The sequence below is a fragment of the Geotrypetes seraphini genome, chromosome 6 (genome assembly GCF_902459505.1).
Source record: "Geotrypetes seraphini chromosome 6, aGeoSer1.1, whole genome shotgun sequence".
Lineage (NCBI taxonomy): Eukaryota > Metazoa > Chordata > Amphibia > Gymnophiona > Dermophiidae > Geotrypetes > Geotrypetes seraphini.
In genome coordinates this window covers 58904975-58928871 of record NC_047089.1, presented here as the reverse complement: position 1 = coordinate 58928871, position 23897 = coordinate 58904975, and the positions used below count along the sequence as shown (strand labels likewise).

General features: G+C 43.0%; 1 protein-coding gene across 6 annotated transcripts in view; it reads left to right on the top strand.

The window, feature by feature from the left end:
- Positions 1-23897, top strand: part of LOC117363004 (phosphatidylinositol 3,4,5-trisphosphate 3-phosphatase TPTE2-like) — a 94550-nt gene that overhangs the window by 65952 nt on the left and 4701 nt on the right. For all 6 annotated transcript variants that reach the window (XM_033950134.1, XM_033950133.1, XM_033950135.1 and 3 more), the window contains 8 exons: positions 4754-4814; positions 6959-7040; positions 7134-7222; positions 8256-8317; positions 10352-10432; positions 14429-14534; positions 17479-17576; positions 19687-19782. In XM_033950134.1, coding sequence (XP_033806025.1) covers positions 4754-4814; positions 6959-7040; positions 7134-7222; positions 8256-8317; positions 10352-10432; positions 14429-14534; positions 17479-17576; positions 19687-19782 — 675 coding nt within the window. The remainder of the gene's footprint in view (positions 1-4753; positions 4815-6958; positions 7041-7133; positions 7223-8255; positions 8318-10351; positions 10433-14428; positions 14535-17478; positions 17577-19686; positions 19783-23897) is intronic.

The window sequence follows — 23897 nt, the reverse complement described above, 5'->3', positions numbered from 1 at the left end:
AATACGACTAAAAATTAGCAGGTGAATATTCAGCTGTGGTGATAATCATATTTTTGCAGTTCTGTTCAATGCTAACGGCATAAAAAAAAAAAAATACCGTATTTTTTGCTCTATAGGACGCACCAGACCATAAGACGCACCCACCTATAGAGGAGGAAAACCCAGGGAAAAAAATTCCCACTGCCCTGCTCTGTACCCCCTCTGGTGGTCTAGAGGTAGGCCAGGACACAGGGTCTTATAGAGCGAAAAATCCATAGGCAGTGTAGGCATCCCCCCACCCCGTAGGCAGCCCAGGCATCTCCCCCAGTACCTTTTTTTAGTCCCCTTTCGGTGCTCTTGCCTGTCTCCCTTGCCGGATGGCTCTTCTTCGGTTCAGGGCCAGGCAGAGCGGCGCAGAAGGCAGGCACATGCTGTTTGTGTTCCTGCCTGGTCTGGCGCCGCTCCCTGATTGGCTGCAGTCAGTTCTCGTGACTGCGCCGCTGTGCTCGGCCCCGAACCAAGGAAGACAGGCAGGAGCGCTGAAAGGGGACTTTAAAAAAAAGGTACTTGGGGGGGATGCCTGGGCTGCCTACGGGGGGGAGGGGGGGATTCGCTCCATAATATGCACCATTATTTCCATCCCCTTTTTGGAGGTGGAAAAAGTGCATCCTGGCATATATTTCATTTTATTTATTTACCACTTATATCCTAAGTGGTTTTACATTCTGGTACTTTATCATATTTCCCTATCTGTCCCGGTGGGCTCAAACTCTACCTAGTTACCTGGGGCAGTGGAGGGATTGAGTGTGACTTGCCCAGGGTCACAAGGAGCAGCAAGGGATTTGAACCCACAACCTCGGGGTGCTGAGGCTGTAGCTCTGACCACTGCGCCACACACTCCCAGATTGCCACATAACTGCTCTTCTGTATCATGCTTAGTGTGTATTTACACAGGGGCAGAACACGGATGGGACTTACACATGCATGTAATTTATAGAATATAATAAGTGATGCATGTATCACAGCCACATAGGTGCTAATACTCACACAAGTTCTATGATTGGCCTTAACTGGGGAATTCTGTATACGGTGTCTACTGTTAGGTGCTACTTCTGCACTAAGCTTTTGGTGTGGAAAAATATTCTGTTGGATGCAAAGTGTCGAAACGGGGCAGAAATGGCTGATCCATGCAAAAACACACTTATATATCCATTTATAGAATAGCGCCTAAGTGTTTCCATGTGGATCTGCAAAGGGAGTATAACAGGAGGAGGACATGGAAAAGGTTAGGGTTTGCCTTGAGATATGCACAACTTACTTACACAATTCATCTATAATCTATAAATAAAATCATAAAATAACTTAGGAGTCATTTTATCAAGCTGCGCTAGCGGGGTTAGCGCATCAGACATTTCATCATGCGCTAACCCCCGCGGCCGGCTAAAAAACTAATGCCTGCTCAATGCAGGAGTTGGCGGCTAGCGCGGCAGGCGGTTTAATGCGTGGTATTAATATATAGCTAGTGTTTAAGCCTGTTACATTAATGGGTGCTAGTAAAGCCTCCTTCCCTCACATGTCCCCTATTTTCAGCAGGCCGCTCTGCACCTCGGTAGCACGTTCCCTCTGACATGATCGCGTACGTCAGAGGAAACGTTCTACTGAGGTGCTGTGCGGCCTGCGAAGTTTGGTACAGACAGCCGTGATCCTCAAGGAAACAGCGCCCAACCCTCTGCTGTGCTTTGGGGAGAGTCTTCAGCGGCTCGAAGCCCTCCTCCCGGCAGCCACTGCCAGCGCCACTCCGCACCGCATCAAGCTGCCGAATACGGCCATGGAGGGCAATCGGGGCGGCCAGGACACAGGCAGGGAGAGTTGGTGAATGAGGGTGGGAGGAGGGAAGTGGCCAGAGTGTTTCCTGCCGCCGCGTTCTAAAATAGAATCTGGCCAGGGATCGGAAAACACAGCAGCAGGGAACACGAAACCCTAAGTGCGCATGCGCACTTAGGGTTTTATTATATAGGATATGATACAGATTGAAACCCTGAATTCAAGTCCCAACATTATAAAGAAAAGGCCAACTGAAAATAATAGGCCTTTAAATGTCTTTTAAAATTTAATAATGACTCCTCTTTCCTCAACTCTATTGGTAAATTATTCCATCAAACTGGAACCAAATAGAAAAATGCACAATTCCTAGTTGAAGCAAGATGGGCTTTAGATATAATCGTTCAGTGATCTTAAAAGTCATCTAGGGACATAAAATAACACTAAATTTGAAAGATATGATGGTTGTAATTCAAATAATGCCTTATGAGTTAGCATCAAAATCTTGACCTTAATCCTATATTCTATCGGCGACCAATGAAATTTCAAATATAAAGGAGTCGCATGATTCCCAAATATGCATAGTATATTTGTATTTTATAATGAATGCGTGTAAATCACAGCTGGGCCCAAATTCCATAGAACATGCATGAAGACAGATCATGTAAAAAGCGCACACTTTCTTAGCAACATGTGTACTTGTGTGCATTAAACCCTGGGATTGTTTTGAAAAAAAGAAAAAAATCTTTTCTAAAATTATCCCATGGTGCTGCTAAAACTTGTGTGTTTCTTTATTATTCAGTTTTCTGTACCGTTCTCCCACGGGAGCTCAGAATGGTTTACCTGACTTTATTCAGGTAGTCAAGCATTTTTCTTTATCTATCCTGGCAAGCTCATGGGGGAACATAAGACTTGCCACTGCTGGGTCAGACCAGTGGTCCATCGTGCCCAGCAGTCCGCTCACGCGGCGGTCCCCAGGTCAAAGACCAGTGCTCTAAATGAGTCCAGCCTCACCTGCATATGTTCCAGTTTAGCAACAACTTGTCCAACTTTGTCTTGAATCCCTGGAGGGTGATTTCCCCTGTAACAGATTAAGGCCCAAATTCTTTAACCAGTGCCTAAAGTTAGGCACCTATTTCGGAGGCGCCCACCTCTCAATGGGACTCGACGTAAGAAACTTTGCGACAACCTTCTAGGGACACAGGCAGCTAAAATTGACTCCGACATCTCAAAATTACTGATCAAAACAACAGACATAAAAGAGTTCCGAAAAGAAATAAAAACACTACTGTTCAAAAAATATCTCCCATCACTCTAACCGCCATCTAATGAGTTCCCAATCAATTCCTTTGGGAACACCCCCATATAGTAACACTTTGTCCAACCCTCAAACTAAACACTTCTACAGTCCATACCATCAACATTAAGTAACCACCTTCGCTTAAAGGTATCTGATGCTACTCTCCACCCGAAGAAACTTGACTCAGTTCATGTAACATCTTCTATGATCTTGAATGTATTGTAATTCTTTACTGTTGCCTGTAATTTACTCTTCTCCTGTAATGTAATTCTACTGGAAATGCCCAGATATCCTCTATATTGTAATCCGCCTAGAACCGCAAGGCACAGGCGGAATAGAAATCCCTAATGTAATGTAATGTAAATTGAATAACAAGTTCAGTTAAGCTTTTTAATCAGCACTATCAAGAAAGCACAATTCTGTAAGAAGGCGCCTCTAAAAATTTAGGCAGCATTCAAAAAAATAGGCCGTTATGCATGTTAGGCGCCTTGTTGCAGAATCATTGCTCTTAAGCGTGCTTAAGCGCTCAGCTAGGCGCCTAACTTTTAGTTGTGCCTAGAGCTGGCCTATTTCATGGGCGCCTCCAAAATAGGTTCTGCTCGGCGTGATTCATTAAATAGCACCCAATTTTACTTGAATCGCGCTGAACAGTGCCTAATTAGGCACCTAACTTTTGGGTTCATAGACAAAATCGCGCGAGACAACTGAGCGCTGACAACTGAGCGCAAGGTTGACGGCGCGCCAAAGAAAAGCACTATTTTAAAGGGTTCCGACGGGGGGTGTTGGTGGGGAACCCCCCTATTTTACTTAACAGACATCGCGCTGGCGTTGGGGGGGGGGGGGTTGGGGGGTGCCCTCTAAGCTGAGCAGGTGTCCTCCAGCTGCATTGCTACCACTAGGGGGTGGAATATTTTCAGTCGCTAAGGACAGGTATGTTCCCTGGAGTCCTGCAGAACTTGCCTGTCCCTCACAATTGAAAAATGTGACAGTAAAACAGCACCCTCTATTGGTGAGACTGTGGGTGGAGGACTCCTGCTCAGCTTAGAGGGAACACTTTAACCCCCCTCATTATACTTGAAACCGAACTTTTGCCTGTTTTTTAGGGAAAAAGTTCAGTTTTAAGTATAATGAGGGGGGTTACAACCCCCCAAACCCCCCACAACGCCAGCGCAATGTCTGTTAAGCACCCCCCGTCGGAATCCTTTAAAATAGTGCTTTTCTTCGGCGCGCCGTCAACCTTGCGCTCAGTTGTCGGCGTGCCATTGTCTTGCGCGATTTAGTCCCGTCACCAACTTTTGGGCACTTCTTATAGAATTTGCCCTTAAGTGACTTGCCCAGAGTCACAAGGAGCAGTGTGAGTTTGAACCCACAACCTCAGGGTGTTGAGGCTGTAGCTTTAACCACTGCACCACACTCTTCCTCTTTAACAGAGGCTGCTGGACATATAAGACCCTTTGAATGTTAACCAGTTTTTTTGTTTTTTTTTATAAAGCAAGAGTTTAGCAAACTGGAGGGCGACAGATAAAATGTAGGTAGTTACCACAACAGTAAAGAAAGGGAGCAGGAGAGATGGGTGTACTGTTATTTTCTGCCATCTTGGATAGCCTGTGCTTCTATATCCTAACATTGAATTTGTCTTCATCTTTTTTTAAGGATGTTGCAAGATTTTTGGATTTAAAACATAGAGACCACTATAAAATATACAACCTATGTAGTAAGTATAGATAAATACATGGGAGTGTGTGTGTACAATGTGTGAGAGAGGCATAACAAATGGAATGTATTAGATGAGGACAATTATCTTTCACTGGCTTGGGGACCAGCTGGCAGTATTCTAATTTTTTTTTTGGCTTTTTGACGTGACCATTTATTGGCATCTGTAGGTTATACCTTTCCTAAACTAACTAGCTATGTTGATTTGGGAATACATTCTAGCATCGGAGAGAGAAATCACAGTAATTCATTTTCAATTACCTGAAGACTATTTCCTATATTGCATCCCCTCTCAGCTTCCTGTCATTAGTGCCATTACAGTGATAGTTCTCTGCCAAAGGTTGAGCACCAGAGCTCCTTCTTGGAACAGGGTTACCAGATGTCCAGGAAAACCCAGACATATCCTCTTTTTATAGGACTGTCTGGGTGTCAAGATGGATTTCCAAAACCCAGTAGTTTGTACGGGTTTTGGAAGGACCTGAGCTCGGGGCCGTGTCTGAAGGGCCTCCGAGCATGCACAAATGTGACGAGATAACATCACACACATGTGTGACATCAGCGCCTTGCATCTGCACATGCTTAGAGGCCCTCCAGAAGCGACCCGGACTTGAGGAAGAAGAAACGAGGTTCGTGTGGGGGTGAGGCTGAGGATGGAATGGGGTGGAACCACATGCCCTCTTCTTTTTTTTTTTTTTTTTTTTTCTTTTTCCCATTAAGAAATCTTGGAACCCTGTCTTAGAACCCTGTATTCACAGGCCCTAAATCCAGCAACTAGGTGTCTTTATTGCCTGGTGATTGTCTCCCTCCCCTCCAGGAGCCATGAATGCTACTAAGGGAGTGGAAGACTTGTTCTGGGAATCAAATCCTTGTCCCTTTACATATCAGTGCCTAATCTATTGGGTCAACCCTAGCATTGAACAGGTCTTTAGGAATGAAAGTGTATATGGCATCCCAAGGCTTTGATGGTGACGTAAAAGCCTGGAACACCTACTAAGCACAGGCCTCATGTGGATTATCCTTGCCCAGAATTTCAAGTAGCGTGAATTCTGTAATGGCGATTGTTCGTTCAATTGCTAGAATACTGGTGTAAGTCCTTAGTTAGGCATCTAACTTTAGACACGAGCATTTATGTAGCTCAATGGGTGGTGCAAATGTTGGTACCTAACTATGCAGTTAAGTGTGTAAATGTTAGTATCTGCTGGGTATCTGCTTTATACATACCATGTTCCTCCCAGGTCCATACACCCCTCCCCCCCTTGAAGTTGCACTCTGGAATTTTAGTGTGCAATAGAGAATGACACGGTGACAAAATTCATCACCATTCCCGTCCCCGCGGATAACCGCGGGAAACCATCTTCATGTCATTCTTTAAGGAGAGAGGGAAGAATCAGAGTATGAATGGCCACAACCACTGACCCTCAAGCTTTGCTTTGAAGAATGCTGGTGTAGAAGGACTGAGGTTGAGATAGACACTACAGAATGACAGTCTCTAGTATCCAGAGCAGATATTGTGATGTCATAATGCCTCATTCCACCAATGCCTAAGAGCCAATCACATCAGTGATGTCACAATGGCTTCATTATCCTTGGCTCACATCAGAATCAGAGTATGAATGGCCACAGCCACTGACCCGCAAGCTTTGCTTTGAAGAATGCTGGTGTAGAAGGACTGAGGTTGAAATAGACACTAGAAAATGACATGGGATTATTTCCCGCGGTTATCTGCGGGGACGGGAACGGTGATGAATTTTGTCACTGTGTCATTCTCTAGTGTGCAACTTAGAGAATACAGACTAAGGACAGTTGTGTGTGTGTGTATCTGCTAACTGGCCAGTTAAGGCCAATTATACTGTGTATTAACATCAATTATCAGCATATTATAAATTAAAGATATGTACTATTGAACTTAAAAAAAAAAAGTATGTGTGCCACTGACCTTTATTCTCTAATTTGTGCATACAGCTTTACAGAATTAGGAGGTTAGAGCAGTGGAAGTCTGAGAACAGAGATGTGTGATTAGTCATGTACGAACTCTGGAGGAGTAATAGTGCATTGCGTTTTGGAAAATCTGGGATTCCAATCTACATTCACTTATAAAAATGCAATTGCAGACTGTCTTTGCTAATTTGAGTTTATTTCTTGCAGGTGAGAGGGGCTATGACCCCAAATATTTCCACTACAGGGTGGAGAGAGTTTTTATTGATGATCACAATGTTCCAGCATTGGCGTAAGTTGTTGTTCGATGCAGTTTTGTCATTGTTAGCCCACACCGAAAAACATGTAATGAGCAGACTCTGTTGCTTCCCTTTAACCAATCCAGAGACATGCTGAAATTCACTGCCAGCGTGCGGGATTGGATGGCTGAGGATGAAAAGAACATCATAGCAATTCATTGTAAAGGGGGTAAAGGTGAGAGCACATTTAATCATATTTAGCGGGGCCCTTCCTTTTTCTGAATCACATTTTATTGTAGTTCTAAGCTTAGTGTTCACAGGCTGAAATTAAAATATATGCACTTTTGAGCATGAACTTTATTTATTTCAGGGCCCTTTTACTAATGCACTAATGCATGCTTACCATGGGGCGTGCTTAGGTGTCCTGCGGTAGTTTTTGCATGGGTGCATGCTACCCGCTAGGGTGGCCCAAAAATATTAACACATTTCATTTGTCTACAAGGCTTATTGTATTCCTTTATATGGATATAAATGAAAAACACAAAATTTTACTTAAACAAAGTGTAGGGGTCATCCCACCTCGCTGTTTTTTTTTTTAACCTACCACTAAAATTAACAATATATTGTAATTCTTGTGCACTCGACAAATAATCAATGGCCTATGACAGTGGTCCCCAACCCTGTCATGGAGGACCACCAGCCAGTCAAGTTTTCAGGATAGCCCTAATGAATATGCATGAAAGAGATTTGCATGAACCAGAACATACGCGAGTAAGGCTAGTCTCAGTTAGGACACTGGTCTTTGACCTAAGGGCTGCCGCGTGAGCGGACTGCTGGGTACGACGGACCACTGGTCTTACCAAGCAGCGGCAATTCTTATGTTCTTAAGTCTTGTGCTACCACTATTAGAAGTGGTTGGGAAACTATTTACTGGACCTGATTGTAAAGGTGCGGGCTAAAACCAAATCCTCTCCCACGATTGTGCAAGCCCTAGAGTGCACCCTTTATACTTGTTTGAAATTGGTGACATTTCTGTTTAATAACAAACACTTCAAGCAGTATGAACTTGGTAATAGAATTATTGGAGCTTACAAGAAAATTGTAACAAAGAACTAATGTAAAGCAATAATTAAGTAACAACCGATATTAGTCCACAATATGATGGAAAATCTCTCAGTTAAGAAATACATATGTTCTTCAAAAGTTTTGAAAGAAAAAAAACCCATTTTGTTGTGGTTTGTTTTTTGTTTTTTTTCTTGTTGGTGTAGGTCGGACTGGCACTATGGTTTGCACCTGCCTTGTCGACAGCGACCAGTTTGAAAGCGCAAAGGTGGTGTACAGGACAGGCCAGTAACCTGCCCATGTGTCTTGACTTTATTTAGCTGGGGGAATGTTCTTTTGCAAGGTTGATAAGAAATGTTTGTGAAAAATATACTGTGATTACCCTGGAGAAGCGGAGACTGAGAGGGGACATGATAGAAACTTATAAAATCATGAAAGGCATAGAGAAGGTGGAGAGGGACAGATTCTTTAGACTAGCAGGGCCAACTAAAACAAGAGGTCATTCAGAAAAACTGAGAGGAGACAGATTCATAACGAATGCAAGGAGGTTCTTCTTCACTCAGAGGGTGGTGGACACCTGGAACGCGCTCCCCGGAGAGGTGATAGGACAGAGTACAATTCTGGGGTTCAAAAAGGGACTGGATGATTTCCTGGAAGCAAAGGGGATAACAGGGTACAGATAGAGGTTTACCTTACAGGACATTGAGCGAATAGGGTATGGATATTTTAGGTTAGGTAGGGAACACTTTCAGGTCATGGACCTGGGGGGCCGCCGCGGGAGCGGACTGCCGGGCACGATGGACCCCTGGTCTGACCCGGCAGAGGCAACGCTTATGTTCTTATTTCTCTCTCCGATGCTAGAATGTATTCCCAAATCAACATAGCTAGTTAGTTTAGGAAAGGTATAACCTACAGATGTCCATCGCTAGCAATGATCTCTAGGAGTGATGGAAGCAATTACATACCACATTACATATGATATTTATATCCCGCCATAGCCTCAAAAGGGTTCTTAGTGGTTTACAGTATAAAGAAGATGAGCATGCTTAGGAAATGATACAAAATACATAATTATCATTTATTCATCATCCAGTAAGGAATTTTTGGAAAAAGGAATGATTTCAAAACCTCACGAAAATTTCCCATAATCCATTATACATTTCAGAGTGACTGGTAAAGAATTCCACCTGGCAGCTTGATAGGTCAACATCAAAGAAAATATAGTTTATCCCTTACTTTACTCAAACTAGTGAGCCTGATCTCAGTAGTGGTAAAATGGAGAAAATTGTTGTTAAGAACAAAATAATCAGTTACATGGATAAATAGGACTTAACTGGGGAGAGCTAGCCTGAATTTAGCAAAGGAAACTTGTGCCTTACGAATATTAGAATTCTTTGAAGGTGGAAATAAACTGGCTTGCTTTTCCTCACATGCTTATACCATTACACTGGATATTAGAAAGCATTCTTCTCAACACATGACAGAGTCATGTGGTAAGAAGCAATGTCCCATCATGGACTGGTGAATGGGTTTTTTTTTGGTCACTCTCTTGATTGGAAAGAGGTGAATAGTGGCATGTTCCAGGGTTTTGTACTAGCAATGGCATAGTAGAGGGGGTGGAGTAACCTGGGTGCTGACTTGATGGAGGTGCTTGCATCTTTCCTCTTCTCTATGGTGTGAGAGGAGTTTCTTAAATGCATTCTCCCCCCCGCCCCATACCTTTTCTAGTTGTCACCGGTAATGAGCAGGGTCTCCCTCCCAAGCCCTTACCCTCACTGCTCGTGCTAGCCTCAGCCCTCCCTCTGATGTCACTTCCTGTGCAGAATTCTGACATTTAGGTGCCTCAGTGTACACTTATCCGTGAAAAGGTCAAGTGGGCAACAAATGTAAACACCACTGGAGATATTATGACAAATCAAATAATATCATATAAAAACTCCTGTTAGTGAAATCACATATATATATATATATATACACACACACACAGTATATGATCTCCTTAGTGTATTTGGACTCTGTGCTGTATATTTTATTTTTATAAATGCATACGATAGCATTATGGGCCACTTTTACAAAACTGCAGTAGTGAGTCCCGGCATTGCAAATGCAATTCAGCCCATAGGAAATGAATAGACTGCGTCACATATGCCAGACAGGAATTACTACCACGGCTTTATAAAAGGGGTCCTAAGTTATGACTTGACATCATAATTTGCTCTAGGATTTTTGAAAAAAACAATTTAACCAAATGTTAATAAATCAATTAACTGATATATATCTTTGATATAATATTGTGTTACAGGAGAGTTTAGATTATTTTGGAGAGAGACGGACTGATACAAGCATGAGCACTAAGTTTCAAGGTGTAGAAACTCCCTCTCAAGTAAGTATTTAGTGTTCTTATATGTGTACACCCTCAAATTCCTTAGAAAACATTAACTAAATAGCAAGTATTTTTTTATCTTCACCCTGATAGGTCACATGATGAGTCAAGTGACTTACCATAAAGCACTTCTTGAGCTTAAGAGCTTTATAAACTTGGAACCTCTACTGATTAGCTGATAGAGTTCTTAGCATCCAGTGTCTTTTTATATAACTTTTCACTAAGAAGATAGTTTCCTAAGGCATTTCCACCAGTAAGAGAGTCTCTTCTGATGCATAAATAGCTTTTTATAGAATTAACTGGGATTATATCCCCCTCATTCTATATATTTTGTAGGCTTTGCTTTAAGTCAGGCCAATTGTGCATGTAAGCTGTAGAATACTGACACTTACTCAGGAGTGCAATCAGTGGCATAGCGAGGGAAGTTTGCATCCCAGGGGGAGGCTCCCGCATCGGCACCCTAAGGCTCTTCCCTGCTGCCCCAAAATTACCATGTCATGCCCTCCCCTCGTACCTCTTTCTCATCTTTGCCAGCAGCGAATAGGCTGGACTAGCCACTGCTCTTACCAGCTGAGGCTTCCTTCTTACATCATTTCCTGGCGCTGCGTACAGGAAGTGGCATCAAAGGAGGAATGAAGCTGTCATGAGCAGTGTGTAGGACAGCCTACTCACTGCCAGCAAAGTTGTAAGGAGGTATGTGGAGGGTTCATCAATGTCAGGACAATGGGGATGAGCAGGGAAGCAAAGAGGAGAGGCGTAGGTGCCCCGCTAAGTGGGCACCGGGGGTAGTCCGCCCCCTCCCTTACTGTGCCGCTGAGTGCAATATTAATTGTATAAGTGCTAATTGGGTACTAAGACTTATTCTATAACTTTAGTGTGTAACTTACTGAGCGTGTGAAATAAGAGGGCATGCACAGAGGGTGGGTATGGATGGGTCCACATTTATGCATGTAACTTTACAGAATATTGTGGTCAAGTGCTAAAAGTGCTGCCTTTAGGTTTGCACATTTCCCCTTGCTATTGACATGGCATAAGGGGCAGGGCAGGATTAACCAAAAGGCCAAGTAGGCACGTGCCTAGGGCCCAAAATGGTCAGGGGGGCCCGATGGAGGGCATCAACATTGTTTTTTTCCAAACGGCGATGGGCCCCTCCAGCATCGATCGGCAATGCGGGCCCCCCTCCTTGATTGGCAATGCGGGCCCCACCCCGATCAGCAATGCGGGCCCCCCCATCGACGGAAAGTAAGACAAGCAAGCAACGCGGGTAAGAATGGCAACGGGAACCGTAATTGTGCAAGTGATGCTGCTTGCCCAAAGCTTCCCTCTAACGCAGCTTCCTGTTTCTGCCTGGGCGCATGGTGGGGTGGGGAGGGGCAGGGGGCCCAGTGTACTTGTGTGCCTAGGGGCCCTCGACGAATTAATCCTGCCCTGATAAGGGGGCATGCCTAAATGCTGGTGCGTAAATGCCATCTTATTCTAGTATTCTGTAATGGAATCTGAATGCCTAGATGCCGTTTTAGAATTAACCACTTTGCGAGCTGCATCTTGGCACCTAACTTTTGCCGACCTTTATAGAAGTTCCCCTTATTATGTCTAAACTTAGGTACAGTTTATGGGCCCTAGGCAAACAAATAGATTTTAACACTCTCTATGGGCCCTAGGCAAACAAATGGACCTTAACACACTACAAATGGGTCCCTGCATAGTTCTGATTTGCAGAGGAAATCCAGCCGGTGCCTTGGGGATAGATGTAGAAAAGGAGGGAGGTTGGATGTGCGCTAAGCTGGAAATGGTGTGGAGAGAAGGGGGAAAGAGTACACTTCTCCCTCCATATCCGCAGTTTCTGTATCTGCGGATTCGCTTATTTGCGATTTTTCAGCTGCTGACTCTGCCCCCCAAAATGACGTTCTCATTAAAGTTCCTTTTTTTTTTTTTTTTACTGTACCGATAAAAAAGTTTATCGTTTACCATTCACTCTGAAAATCACTACTCCCATGCGGTGTTGTTCGCTTTTCCTACCGAGAACTCTGCTAATTCCCTGGCCAGGGGAGAGCCGTTGACTGTCGCAGCATGGTGAGAGTGGGAGCGAGTAGGAAAGGCTTGCCGAGCTAGGAAATACTGCCAAGAGCTAGTCGGGGGCAGAGAGAGAGTGTAATTCTGTGGACTCTCGAGGGCAAATGTTTTGATTTGAGTATTAACTAAGCTTTTCAGATGTGGAGAAACCTCTCAGCGTTTGTGATGACGGGTGACAGAAAGGTGCTGCTGGTAGAGAAATCCTCTATACATACACATAGTCTATGGCAGTTCTCTAAAAGATTTCAGGAACAGGTCTGCACCCTAACAGGACAGTTTCCAGACAACTCCAACACGGGGGACTAGTAGTGTTAAAGGTGCGGTGACCTGGGTTAGTCACTGTTGGAAACAAAATACAGAGCTCGATAGACCCCTTCAGTCTCTCCCAGCATTGCAACTTTTATGTTCTCAGTCAAACCGGAAGAAGCAGACGCTCAATAGTTCACACGTTGTGAACCCCCTTCCTCTTCTTTCCCGTTTGGTATCTTTGCCTCGCCCGTCTACCTCCCCCCCGCTTCTTGTCTTCTAACTTCTCTTTTTGAAATCGTCTATGTCCTGCTCCAAGCCCTAAAATCGCTGGGAATCGCTGCTCCAAACTGCAAATAACAGTTGAAAAGTTATTCGCGGTTTCAATAGTAAAAATGACGGCGTTTTCACAAAACCGCGAATAACATACAAAAAGTTATTCACGGTTTTTCAGTATTCACATCTGTGGTCCGCCCGCATCCCCTGCGAATACGGAGGGAGAAGTGTAAGTGTTAGCTGGGAATAGTATGTATAGATGGGAGAAAGAAGAGGGGTCGGAGGTGAATAGACATGGGAAAAGGATGAGTATTTAGCTGTGAACACAGCTGAGCATGATGCATGCTTATTGGTCTAAGGTGGTAGAGTACACTGGGGCAAGACAAATCTGTCCTGAATAAGGAGATCGATCTTAACAGTGGTCATGTGCTAAGGCTGGCAGCCAGAGTACACCCTGCCACTCGAGTTTTCAGGATATCTACAATGAATATGCATGAGAGAGATTTGCATACACTGCTTCCTTGGTAAGCAAATTTATCTCATGCATATCCTGAAAACTCAACTGGCTGGGTGTGGCTTGAGGGCTGGGTTGAGAAACAATTCTCTTAAATGTCTTTCGAAAAGTAGAAATGGGGAAATGCCATGAAGTTACATAATATTTTAAAACACCCATCACTACTCATTTATAGATATAACTCGCACATAGCTTGAAGAAAAAAAAAATCTATTTAACCATTAAGATAAATACTGATTTATTATATACCTCACCATTTCCTAAAGTCAGTATACAAGTAAGAGACCATCACTGCATTCTTTGGTTCTCAAACTTGGTCCTGGAGGTACCCCCCAGCCAGTCAGGTTTTCAGGGTATCCACAATGTATGTGAGAGATTTGCTTGTACTGCCTTCACTGCATGCAAATCTCTCTTTTGAATATTCGTGGTGGATATTCTGAAAATCTGATTGGCTAGGGTGTCTCCAGGATCAAATTTAGGTATTACTAGTCTATGTTATGTCCCAACATGTGAAAATATCTTTTCAAATGAGGTAATTTATTGCTGGAACAGCTAAAAGATGCTTTGCAAACTGACTTAGTTTAGGCCAAACCCATTTCCCTGCTCTGCCAAAATTACAACACTTCTCACAAGTTTCCAAGTTGGCTAAATATCTGTTCTTCCAAATCAGTGCACTGATGTTTTGGAGGCTTTAATGCTTCATACCTCTGTGCTAAAGCTGTGATCATTATTATCATTGCCGCAGCAATGCCGTGCAGATCATCCCTGTCCGTGGGAACTGCCATGGTTTCTGAGGCATCGCCGCTTTCCCTATTACCGTATCTCACTCTGCTTCACTGAAGTGACAGGACCCCTGCTTACCATGCACGTTCATTGTTGCTTTACAGAGTAGATATGTTGGTTACTATGAGATCGTGAAGAACAAGTACAAATTGCAGCTACCACCAGAGAAGAAATTAAGGATAAAGAGCTTCCTAGTTCATTCCATTAGCGGTAAGAAAACTGATTTGCACTTTAGTTGTGCACGAGTTGACCATTGGGGAAGAGTGAGACATTTGGGTTGACTGTACCCCACGAAAATTGTACTGATAGCCTCAAAATATGCAATTTCCTGAAGTGCACTTTTATCTGAAACCCATGGGTCTTAGGAAAGCTGGATCTTTTAACTCAGCAGCACTAAGTTGGTGTCTGTAGTAGAGAGTTGCGCAGGGACAGAAATCCCACCCATCCCCACCCGTCCCCGTCAGGATCCTCTCCGTCCCTACCCATCCCCGCAAGGAATTACCTCCATCCCCGCCCATCCCAATAAAAAGCAGCAATTACTTCTGACAGGTTCATCAATTCCACAGTTTCTTTTGTGTTTGCGCTGCTGTTTTCCTTGTGGAATCTCTTTGGTGGAACCCTTTTTCTATTTTCTGTTCAGGTAATTCACTTATAAACCCCCTCTTTTACTAAGACTGACGTGTCCATTATATTATATGGATGAACCCTGCTTCCAAAGCCTTCCATCCCCGTGGGAGTCCCGTTGGCCAGAGGGGGGTCCCCGTGGGAGTCCCGTGGGTTGGGAGGATTCACGCGATCCCTGTTCTCGTGCAGACCTCTAGTCTGTAGGTATTATTGCAGATATGTGAAGGAAAAAGGAGAGGATTTGGATATTGGCTTGGATATTAGTTATGTGGGACGTACAGTGGGAGATAGCAGGACCTGAAATGGCCTATTAGAAAAGGAATAAACTATATAATTTTACTAGCAAAGCCTAAAAAATATATAGAGTATAACCAGAAAAACAGGCTAAGCATATTGGCAACTATATCAATAGAGACTGTACAAGTTTCAAATAGTGGAGGAAAAAAGACCTCGAATATCTTGTTACAACAAGCCCCAACTTCATGAGACTGAATATATTTTATATAGAAGAGCTTCTCCAGTCAAAAAAAACTTCACTTTAATTATATCACTCTATTGCAAAAATGTGTATTTAAGCACAGTTCTCATAAACACAATCCCATTTCATTCCCAACTCACAACAGTTAAAAAAAAACAGATTCCAGCTGTATTCTTTATCTCGCATTCCCAACATATCCGAACAGTGTCCCCCCCAGCATCGCCAGCAGGAGGGATACCCAGTCCCTCCTACTGGAACCCCCCCCCCCTCACCTCCAAAAGATCAACGGCAGGAGGGATGCTCAGTCCCTCCAGCCGGAAACCTAATATTCCAGTTGGCCCAGGTGCCTAAGGCCTCTCCTAAGGGAGGGGCCTTAAGCGCCTGGGCCAATCAGGGCCTAAGGCCCCTCCCCAATGCATCCCATTTGTGAGAAGGCGGGCTAGCCAGCTGGAGGCATGAAGGATGCTTCCAGCCAGCTAACATTTTAAGGTAGGGGTTTTTCAGGGGGCTGAAGGGGGCCGGGGGGGTGGAGGAGGGGGTTCCGATGGGGGGGATGTCTGCAATGGTCGGGAGGTGGCGGGGTTCCAGCAGGAGAGACTGGGCATCCCTCCTGCCGTCTATCTTTGGGGGAGGGGGGGGTTACAACAGTTGCCAGCAATGTTCGGGGGGGGGGGGGGGGGGTTCCGGCAGGAGGGACTGGGCATCCCTCCTGCTGACAATCTTCTGGGGAAATGGGCGGTCGCTAAACTTATCATGGCAGGGAGATCCCTTGCCCCGATAAGCTCAGCGTCTGCATTGTAGGCATCTATCGCGGGCCTAAGGAGGCACATAGGGCTGCCTAGTCCCACTTAAGGCTACTTCCAGGCCAAGGCACGCCCACACCTAGCCTTAGGCGAGCTTAGGCAGGCTTACGTGCCTCCCTAGGCTCCTGGAGGTGCCTACAATGTAGGCGGCTTGCATTGGGAGGATTTTTATTTTTTTAAATGTACGTCCTGATTGGCTGGTTAGGCAGCAGTTGACCACCTACAATCGGGATGCTGTTTTTAGAATTTGGTCCTAAATGTCAAGCAATGCCAATGTAATAATTAGAGTAGATGCAGCAGTTCTCCCCCCCCCCAGACACGCCCCCTTAGAGAAAAAATGAAAAATATTTTTTAAGCACATGGGTAGCATGCACATTTGAATCTTAACCACAGGATGCCTCAGTGCCCCCGCCAAAGCCCTTTTAAGCTGTGGTAAGCATGTGTTAATGCTTACCACAGCTTAGTAAAAGGATCTCTAAGCTTGTACCTTAGGCCATAAGGAGTATCAGTTGGATTTGAATCCTGATTTATATGGTTCATAGCCTGATCCTTTAATCATTAGACTACTTTAACACTCCAAAATATGCTAGAGAAGCCATCCAGAGCTGGCTTTTTTCATGCATAGTGGTTTGGAATTTGTCTAATATGTAAATATCAGGAGGTGGCTACTATAAGGATGTGTAGGGTTCAACACTTTAAGAGGATTTGTGCTCTTATGGATGATTATTGTAGTTTACATACTGTATGATTTTTTTTTTTTTTTTCTTTTTAGTCTTGAGCTCCTAATTCATCAATTATTGTACTTTTCTTGGTGGGTGGTGAGGGTTACTTCCATATTGTTTAAAACTTATAAAGATATTTCAACAACAGATGGTAGAGCCCTTAACACAGGGGTCTCCAAAGTCCCTCCTTGAGGGCCGAATCCAGTCAGGTTTTCGGGATTTCCCCAATGAATATGCATGAGATCTATGTGCATGTACTGCTTTCAATGCTAACATAGGCCAGTTCCTTACTAAGAAACTCCTCTAATCACAGTCTGGTATACAACAATCATTGATGCATTGGATACTTATGCAAACCCTTTAGCTCCTTAATATGGGTGCTGCTTTAGAAAGATAGGGTGTCTAGTATTTGGATGGATTTAGGGAAATCATAGAAAATATAGTTTTAGATGATACATAACTGGGCTTTTTGAAAATATGATGGTCATAGATGCAGTTGTAATCAAAATGTCTTTGGTTTGTTGTAGGAGTTGGGAAAAGCAATGGAAGTGATCTAAAATTACAAATAATAATGAAAAAGGAAATAGTGTTCCAATGCGTTTGTGCATCTCATGAAAACTGCAAGGTAACAGGTCTCTTCCCTCTACCGGATATGACTCTCAGAATGATGCATTCAGTGTCTCCTGTTTGGGGGAAGCAAAGGAGTGAGACTCTTGCAAAATAAATTACCCCAGTGGTAAAACATGTGACCATCTTAATAACTTCCTTCTCTAAATCAAGACTGTAAACACTTTATACAGTAATCCTTCCTGTTTTATTCTTAATGGTAAAAAAAACCCCTCAAACAAACCAGACAAAGCTCATAAGATCTCTTAGGCTTCTGCGGCTGGCGTCATGATTGTTGCTATTTTCTGGGTCTCGCTGCATCTGGGTAGGTAGAACCAACGTTTCAGCCATCATGCTGTGGCTTTCTTCATAAGAAACTGTACCACGAGAAAGTTTAGATTAAAATGCGCTGCTGATGACGTTGAGTACCTGGATTGGAAGGAGGTAAAAGATATGAAAGTTGCCATGATGCATCCAGTTAACTGGTTCAGGGCTGAATATCAACACTTCAAACCAGTTAAATGCTGACTCGGTCCCTAGACCTCCCGTTGAATAACCACTTTATGCAAATAACCACTTTATGAATATCCATGGATAGTCCCACACAGGTGATTTAACTGCAGGAGTCTCTCCTGCCCAATTAAATGGCTTTGAATCCTGAGGGATTATTTTCACTTGAGACAATGCCCTTATGATTAAATGAAACATTATTAAGAGGAAAAAGATATGAAACCTTAGAAATTGCAATTGAATCGGAATCTCCAGAACATCTTCAAAATAATTTTTTGGGGATTCACCGAGGGCGAATCAAAAATTAAAGGCAATTGTTAAATTATGCGATACCAAAACTGAGCTAGTGAAATTCAACATATGTACTCATACATTGCCTGTTGGATAGTTCATCCATGCATACTGCTGCGCGCAGCCTTTAGTAGGGTTACCATATGGCTCTAGAAAAAGAAGGATGGATTGAGAGATCTGGATTTTAATTCCATTGCTTTCAGTGGAAGTAAAACCCAGATGCCTCAATCCATTCTCCTTTTTCTGGAGCTGTATGGTAACCCTAGTCTTTAGTCATGTGGCAGCCATGATGTCAGAAACATGGATGCTCCATTGCAAGATTGTACCATCAAAGAACAACATACAGTAGTGCGCTTTCTTTGGGCAGAAGAAGTGAAACCTGTGGAAATTCACCATCAGATATTGACTCCGTATGGGCATAGCACCATGAATCAACAAAAGGTTTATGAGTGGGAGTGGGTAAAAAGGTTTAAAGCGGGAAGAACAGGTTTAACCGACAAAAGGTCATTCTCATTGCCCATCAACACTGCGCACACAAGAACACATTGACAGGGCAGATGCCTTGATTAGAGAAGACCAATGGATAATGGTGTTTTAATTGGATGCAAATATGGATATCAGCTCTGGATCTGCATTTGCCATAATGTATGATGACTTGAGATACAGGAAAGTCTGTGCACGATGGATTCCCAAACAGCTTACTGATCTGCACAAGCAACAGCGTGTGGAGGTTGCAATTCAGTTCCTTAGATGGTATTGAAGAAGATTAGAGTATTCTGGAGAGAATTGTCACCGGTGATGAGGCATGGATGCATCTCTGTGACCTGGAGAGCAAAAGACAAAGCATGATGAAGTAAACAGGAAGTGGTGCTCATCTGGCTTTGGGAGCAGCCGAAAAGCTTCTCTGCAGGAATGCAGAAGCTAGTTGAATGATACAACAAATGCATGGGGACTATGTGGAAAAGTGATATGTTCTATTGCTCACAGTTACTTCTATTAAAGCTGTTAAATGTATTTTGCCTTTACTTTTTGATTTACCTTCATATTTGTTGTGATTTTTATCATTTCTGCTGTAACACCTAGATTTGGAGAGAGTGCAGAATTTTTTTTTAAATAAATTGATACAACTTGGGAAGCAGTTAGGATCCCCCAGTGTTTCAGAGACCAGAGAGGTTTCCTCTATTACATCAACTGTTTACATTCCTGTACCTAAAATACTCCTTTCCTAAAACAATTTGTTTGCCTAACTTGCAACCTTCTTGACCCCTGTTCTGTAATAGCAGCTATGTCTAAGACACTTTATTGAGAGTCTTTTGTCATTTGTGCAGCTCTTTTTTGATGCTGGAAACAATACTGCCATCATAACCTTAGAAGGTTGTCCAGTGATCTGTGGTGACATTAAAGTAAGATTTGAATCTAGTACGGTAAGTAGACTCCAGACTTAAATGTTTTGCAACTTTCTTTGATCAGCTGTAACTCTCTTTTTTCCCCCACTTGTGGTCATTATGTTATTCCCTCAAGAGGCTATTTATTGTTAGATCCGGTCCAAAAACAAAACCAGCAGACCAGCATAAACATATAATTTAAAAAATTATTTATAAATTTTTATGCTGGTCTGATGGTTTTATTTATGGACTGGATCTTACAGATTTTGCAGATCGTTTGCCTATCTGGGGTTTTTTGTATTTATTGTTTAAAAGTGTGCTGCTGATGTCACCTGTCTGCTTTGGACATCTCCCGTATTACCTCCAAGTTCACCCAGTAGATAGGTGTTTGGGACAGTATCTTAATGAGTATCTTGTCACTGAGTTTTTATTCTTCCTTTGAGAGTGTGGTGCAAAGCTGTCTTCTCTGGATAAACTGCCTGTATACGTAAAAAGAAAAAAAAGATTTATGAGGATCAACAAACTTGCAGCCTTATTCACTTTGCCGTTCTTGTCTTCACTTTAATATTTACACAACACGTAGGGAAAAGATCTCATTGTTACCAATGGTGAGCTTTTCCCAATTCAGTATAATCTCCAGTGCAGTTCCGATTCACCTTAATGTAATTTTACTAAAAGAGCAAATAGGCAATTGTGTGTGTGTGTGTGTGTGTGTGGGGGGGTGCTTCCAAGTTCTCTTCAGCTCTCTTGTTACTCTCCTGCCCTCCCTGATCAACGTGTGTGTATTCTCTAGAAATCTAAGCCTTAGATTTACAGTATACAGTGCTCCCCTGCGAATTCACGGTCCCGGTCATTTGCAGTATTTTCCGACTACGAATGATCGGGCAGGAGAGGGCAGCTGGAGAGACAGGAGAGGGCAGCCGGAGCACCGGCAAGTGAAGGAAATCACTCGCGGTATGCTCCGACCGCCTCTTCCTGTACTGAAGCTGGGCCTCACCAATCAGGAGCTGCTTTGACACACAGCTCCTGATTGGTGAGGCCCGAATTTAGTACAGGAAGAGGCGGTCGGAGCATACCGCAAGTGATTTTCTTCACTTGCCGGCGCTCCAGCTGCCCTCTCCTGCCTCTCCGGCTGCCCTCTCCTGTTTCTCCTGTTCCTGGAATGGAACCCCCGTGAATATCGGGGGAGTACTGTATAGTGTATCATCTCCTGAAGTAGGGGCTCAACTCGGTTTACATAAGACTTCAATAAACATGGAAATCAGTTTAACTAACATGTGAATTACTAAACAAAGACAATTAACACTCCTTAGTACCATTTCCCAAAAACTGTTGAAATAGGTTTCAGGTTTATTAAAAAATTGATATACCACCTTATCAAATATCATCAAAAATCTGGAGAGAGAAAAGAGTTCTAATAATACTAGGAGGGAGATAAAATAGTAAAGTCTGACCACCCCTTGAGCAGGAAAAGCTGATATATATATTTTTTAATATTCCTGCTTCCGCTTCGTGTCTGAATATGTGCTTCTCTCCACTTCTGCTTGATCCTTCCCTCATCAATTTCTTCTTAGTTCTCTGAGCTTCTGGCACAATCAGAACTATCCCCCACTAAGACTGCAGTCTTATTTTATGGCTGACGCCATTTTTTCAGTTGTGCTGAAGGTGAGTTATTCTCAGGTACAGTGGTTATTTCCCTGTTTACAGCGGGCTTACAGTGTAAGTTTGTGCATGTGGCAATGGTCACAAGGAGCCACAGTGGAATTTGAGCTGGGCTTCTTAGGTTTCTCAGCCCTCTGCTCTAACTGTTAAGCTATTCCTACATGCCGTGGGCATCTCCTTTTACGCACTCCAGTGCTGCGCAGGGAGAGCCTATTCTATAATGGTATCTGGGCACACAGATCCAGTTTTATAATACTAGCATAACCCAGCATTGGAACATCTAATGCCTGAAGTTGCACCAGTGTAGACCTCACAGGACTGCAAGTGCCTAAATGCAGCAAGGGCGCACGTAATTTACTGTATTCTGTAAATTGTGCACATAAAAGGAAGCTCCACCCATGCTCCTCCTAAGTTCCATCAACTCTCTTGCATTTACACACTATGCCACTTGCATCACATACCTGGTCAGTCAAGTTTTCAGGATACCCATAATGAATATCCATGAGATGGATGTGCATGTAATTTTATCTCATGCATATTCATTGTGGAAATCCTGAAAACCTGACTGGTAGGTGTGTCCTGAGGACTGGATTGAGAATTTCTGCTGTGGTTTAGACCAGTGTTTCTCAACTCGGTCCTAGAGTATCCCCTTGCTGGTCAGGTTTTCAGGATATCCACAATGAATATGCATGAAAGACATTTGCATATAATGGAGGCAATGTATGCAAATTGAGTTTATACATATTCATTATGGATGTCCTGAAAACCTGACTGGCAAGAGATACCCCAGGACCGAGTTGAGAAACTCTGGTTTAGACAATAGTTATATCAAAACAACACTTCCAGCATTTGATTAATTGGTGCAAACTCTGTGGGTGAATGTACCTGTATAGTCTGCATCAGTGTTGGCAGTTTTAATTATTGCTCCTAGAGTTAATAACTGATTTCTTCTCATGTGTAACTTCTTTGGGTAGATAACCAAACTGTATATACAGTAAAGTCAAACCTCGGTTTGTGAGTAACGCGGTTTACGAGTTTTTTGCAAGACGAGCAAAACACTGTCGCAAATCGTGCCTTGCAAACTGAGCGTTGACTTGATCTGCAAGCCCCAACCCTTAAAAAGCGGCATCGCCTTCCCCCCGCTAACCGGCTTCGCCTGCCTGCCCAAACCCTTACCGCGATCGAGCACTGGCACGCAGCATCAACTCACAGGACGTGCCGGTGCCCAAAGAGCCTGCTGCTTGCCCGCTGATTCTGCTGGGCCTTGAGCATCTGTGCATGCTCAAGGCCTTCTGGCTCCCGCTCTCTCCAAGATTCTAATGAGATTCTCGGAGACACCGTATATCCTATTAAACCAGCATGGACTTCCCCATTTTTTTAAGCCAACCTGTCAATCCTGTTTCCAGGTCCTCATTGCTAAGGTTAATATTTATTTATCAGGATTTATTAACTGTCAGCCATGGTCATCTTTTTTTTTTTTTAATCTTTATTGGTTTTTAATCTAAAACAGTGTCATACAAATGAAATAACAGAAGGTATTACATACATTATACTAATATCTGTACAGGTAACATATATAGCATTCAAGATTTTCAGTTTTCCTACATATAATAGTAACATAATATAACATAATATATAGTATAAATGAAGAATAAAGTTACCCAAATGTCATCATCAATATTTATTCCCCTCCCTCCCACCCACCCTCACCCCCATCCCCCATGGATGTATAAAGGTACATGAGCAAAAGGAAAGATAAGATAAGTACATTATTATAATTTCACAAATTTAGTCAATAGGCTCCAAACTTTATTAAATACACCACTAAGTCCCCTATACTCTGCATTAATTCTTTCATATCTGTACGTAGTGCATACGTTCACCCATCAAAAAGTGTAACTTATTCTATCATGGTTCTTCCAGTTACTCGTGTTCAATTGCATGGCTACACCTGTCATGATCATAAACAGATGACTCTTATGTTTATCTAGAGTGGGTTTCACATGTAAAATTGTTCCACAAATTATAGCCTCATATGATAGTAGAACACTTGAATCCAAAACTAGATTTATTTGTCCCCAGATTGACTTCCAAAATATAAATATAAACGGACAAAAATATAGCAGATGATCCAAAGTCCGTATATCAATATGACAATGCCAGCATCTATTAGACTTAGAACTATCTATTTTATTTAACGAACTGGGGTCCAGAAAATCCTATGTAATAAAAATATCCATGTTTGTCTCATAGATGCTGACGCTGTACATTTCAATCTCCAAGTCCAAATTTGTGGCCAACGAGACACAGAAATATACTGTTTTATCTCGATGCTCCAGATGTCTCTAAGGCTATTTTTTGTCTTTTTATTCAAAAATCCAGAAATCAATTTGTACCACTGGGTAGCCTAATGTCCTACTAGTTCAGTTTGGTAGCAAAGGATTTGCAGGCTAAAATAAGTTTTTAAATTTTTCCATTCAGGGAACCCACTC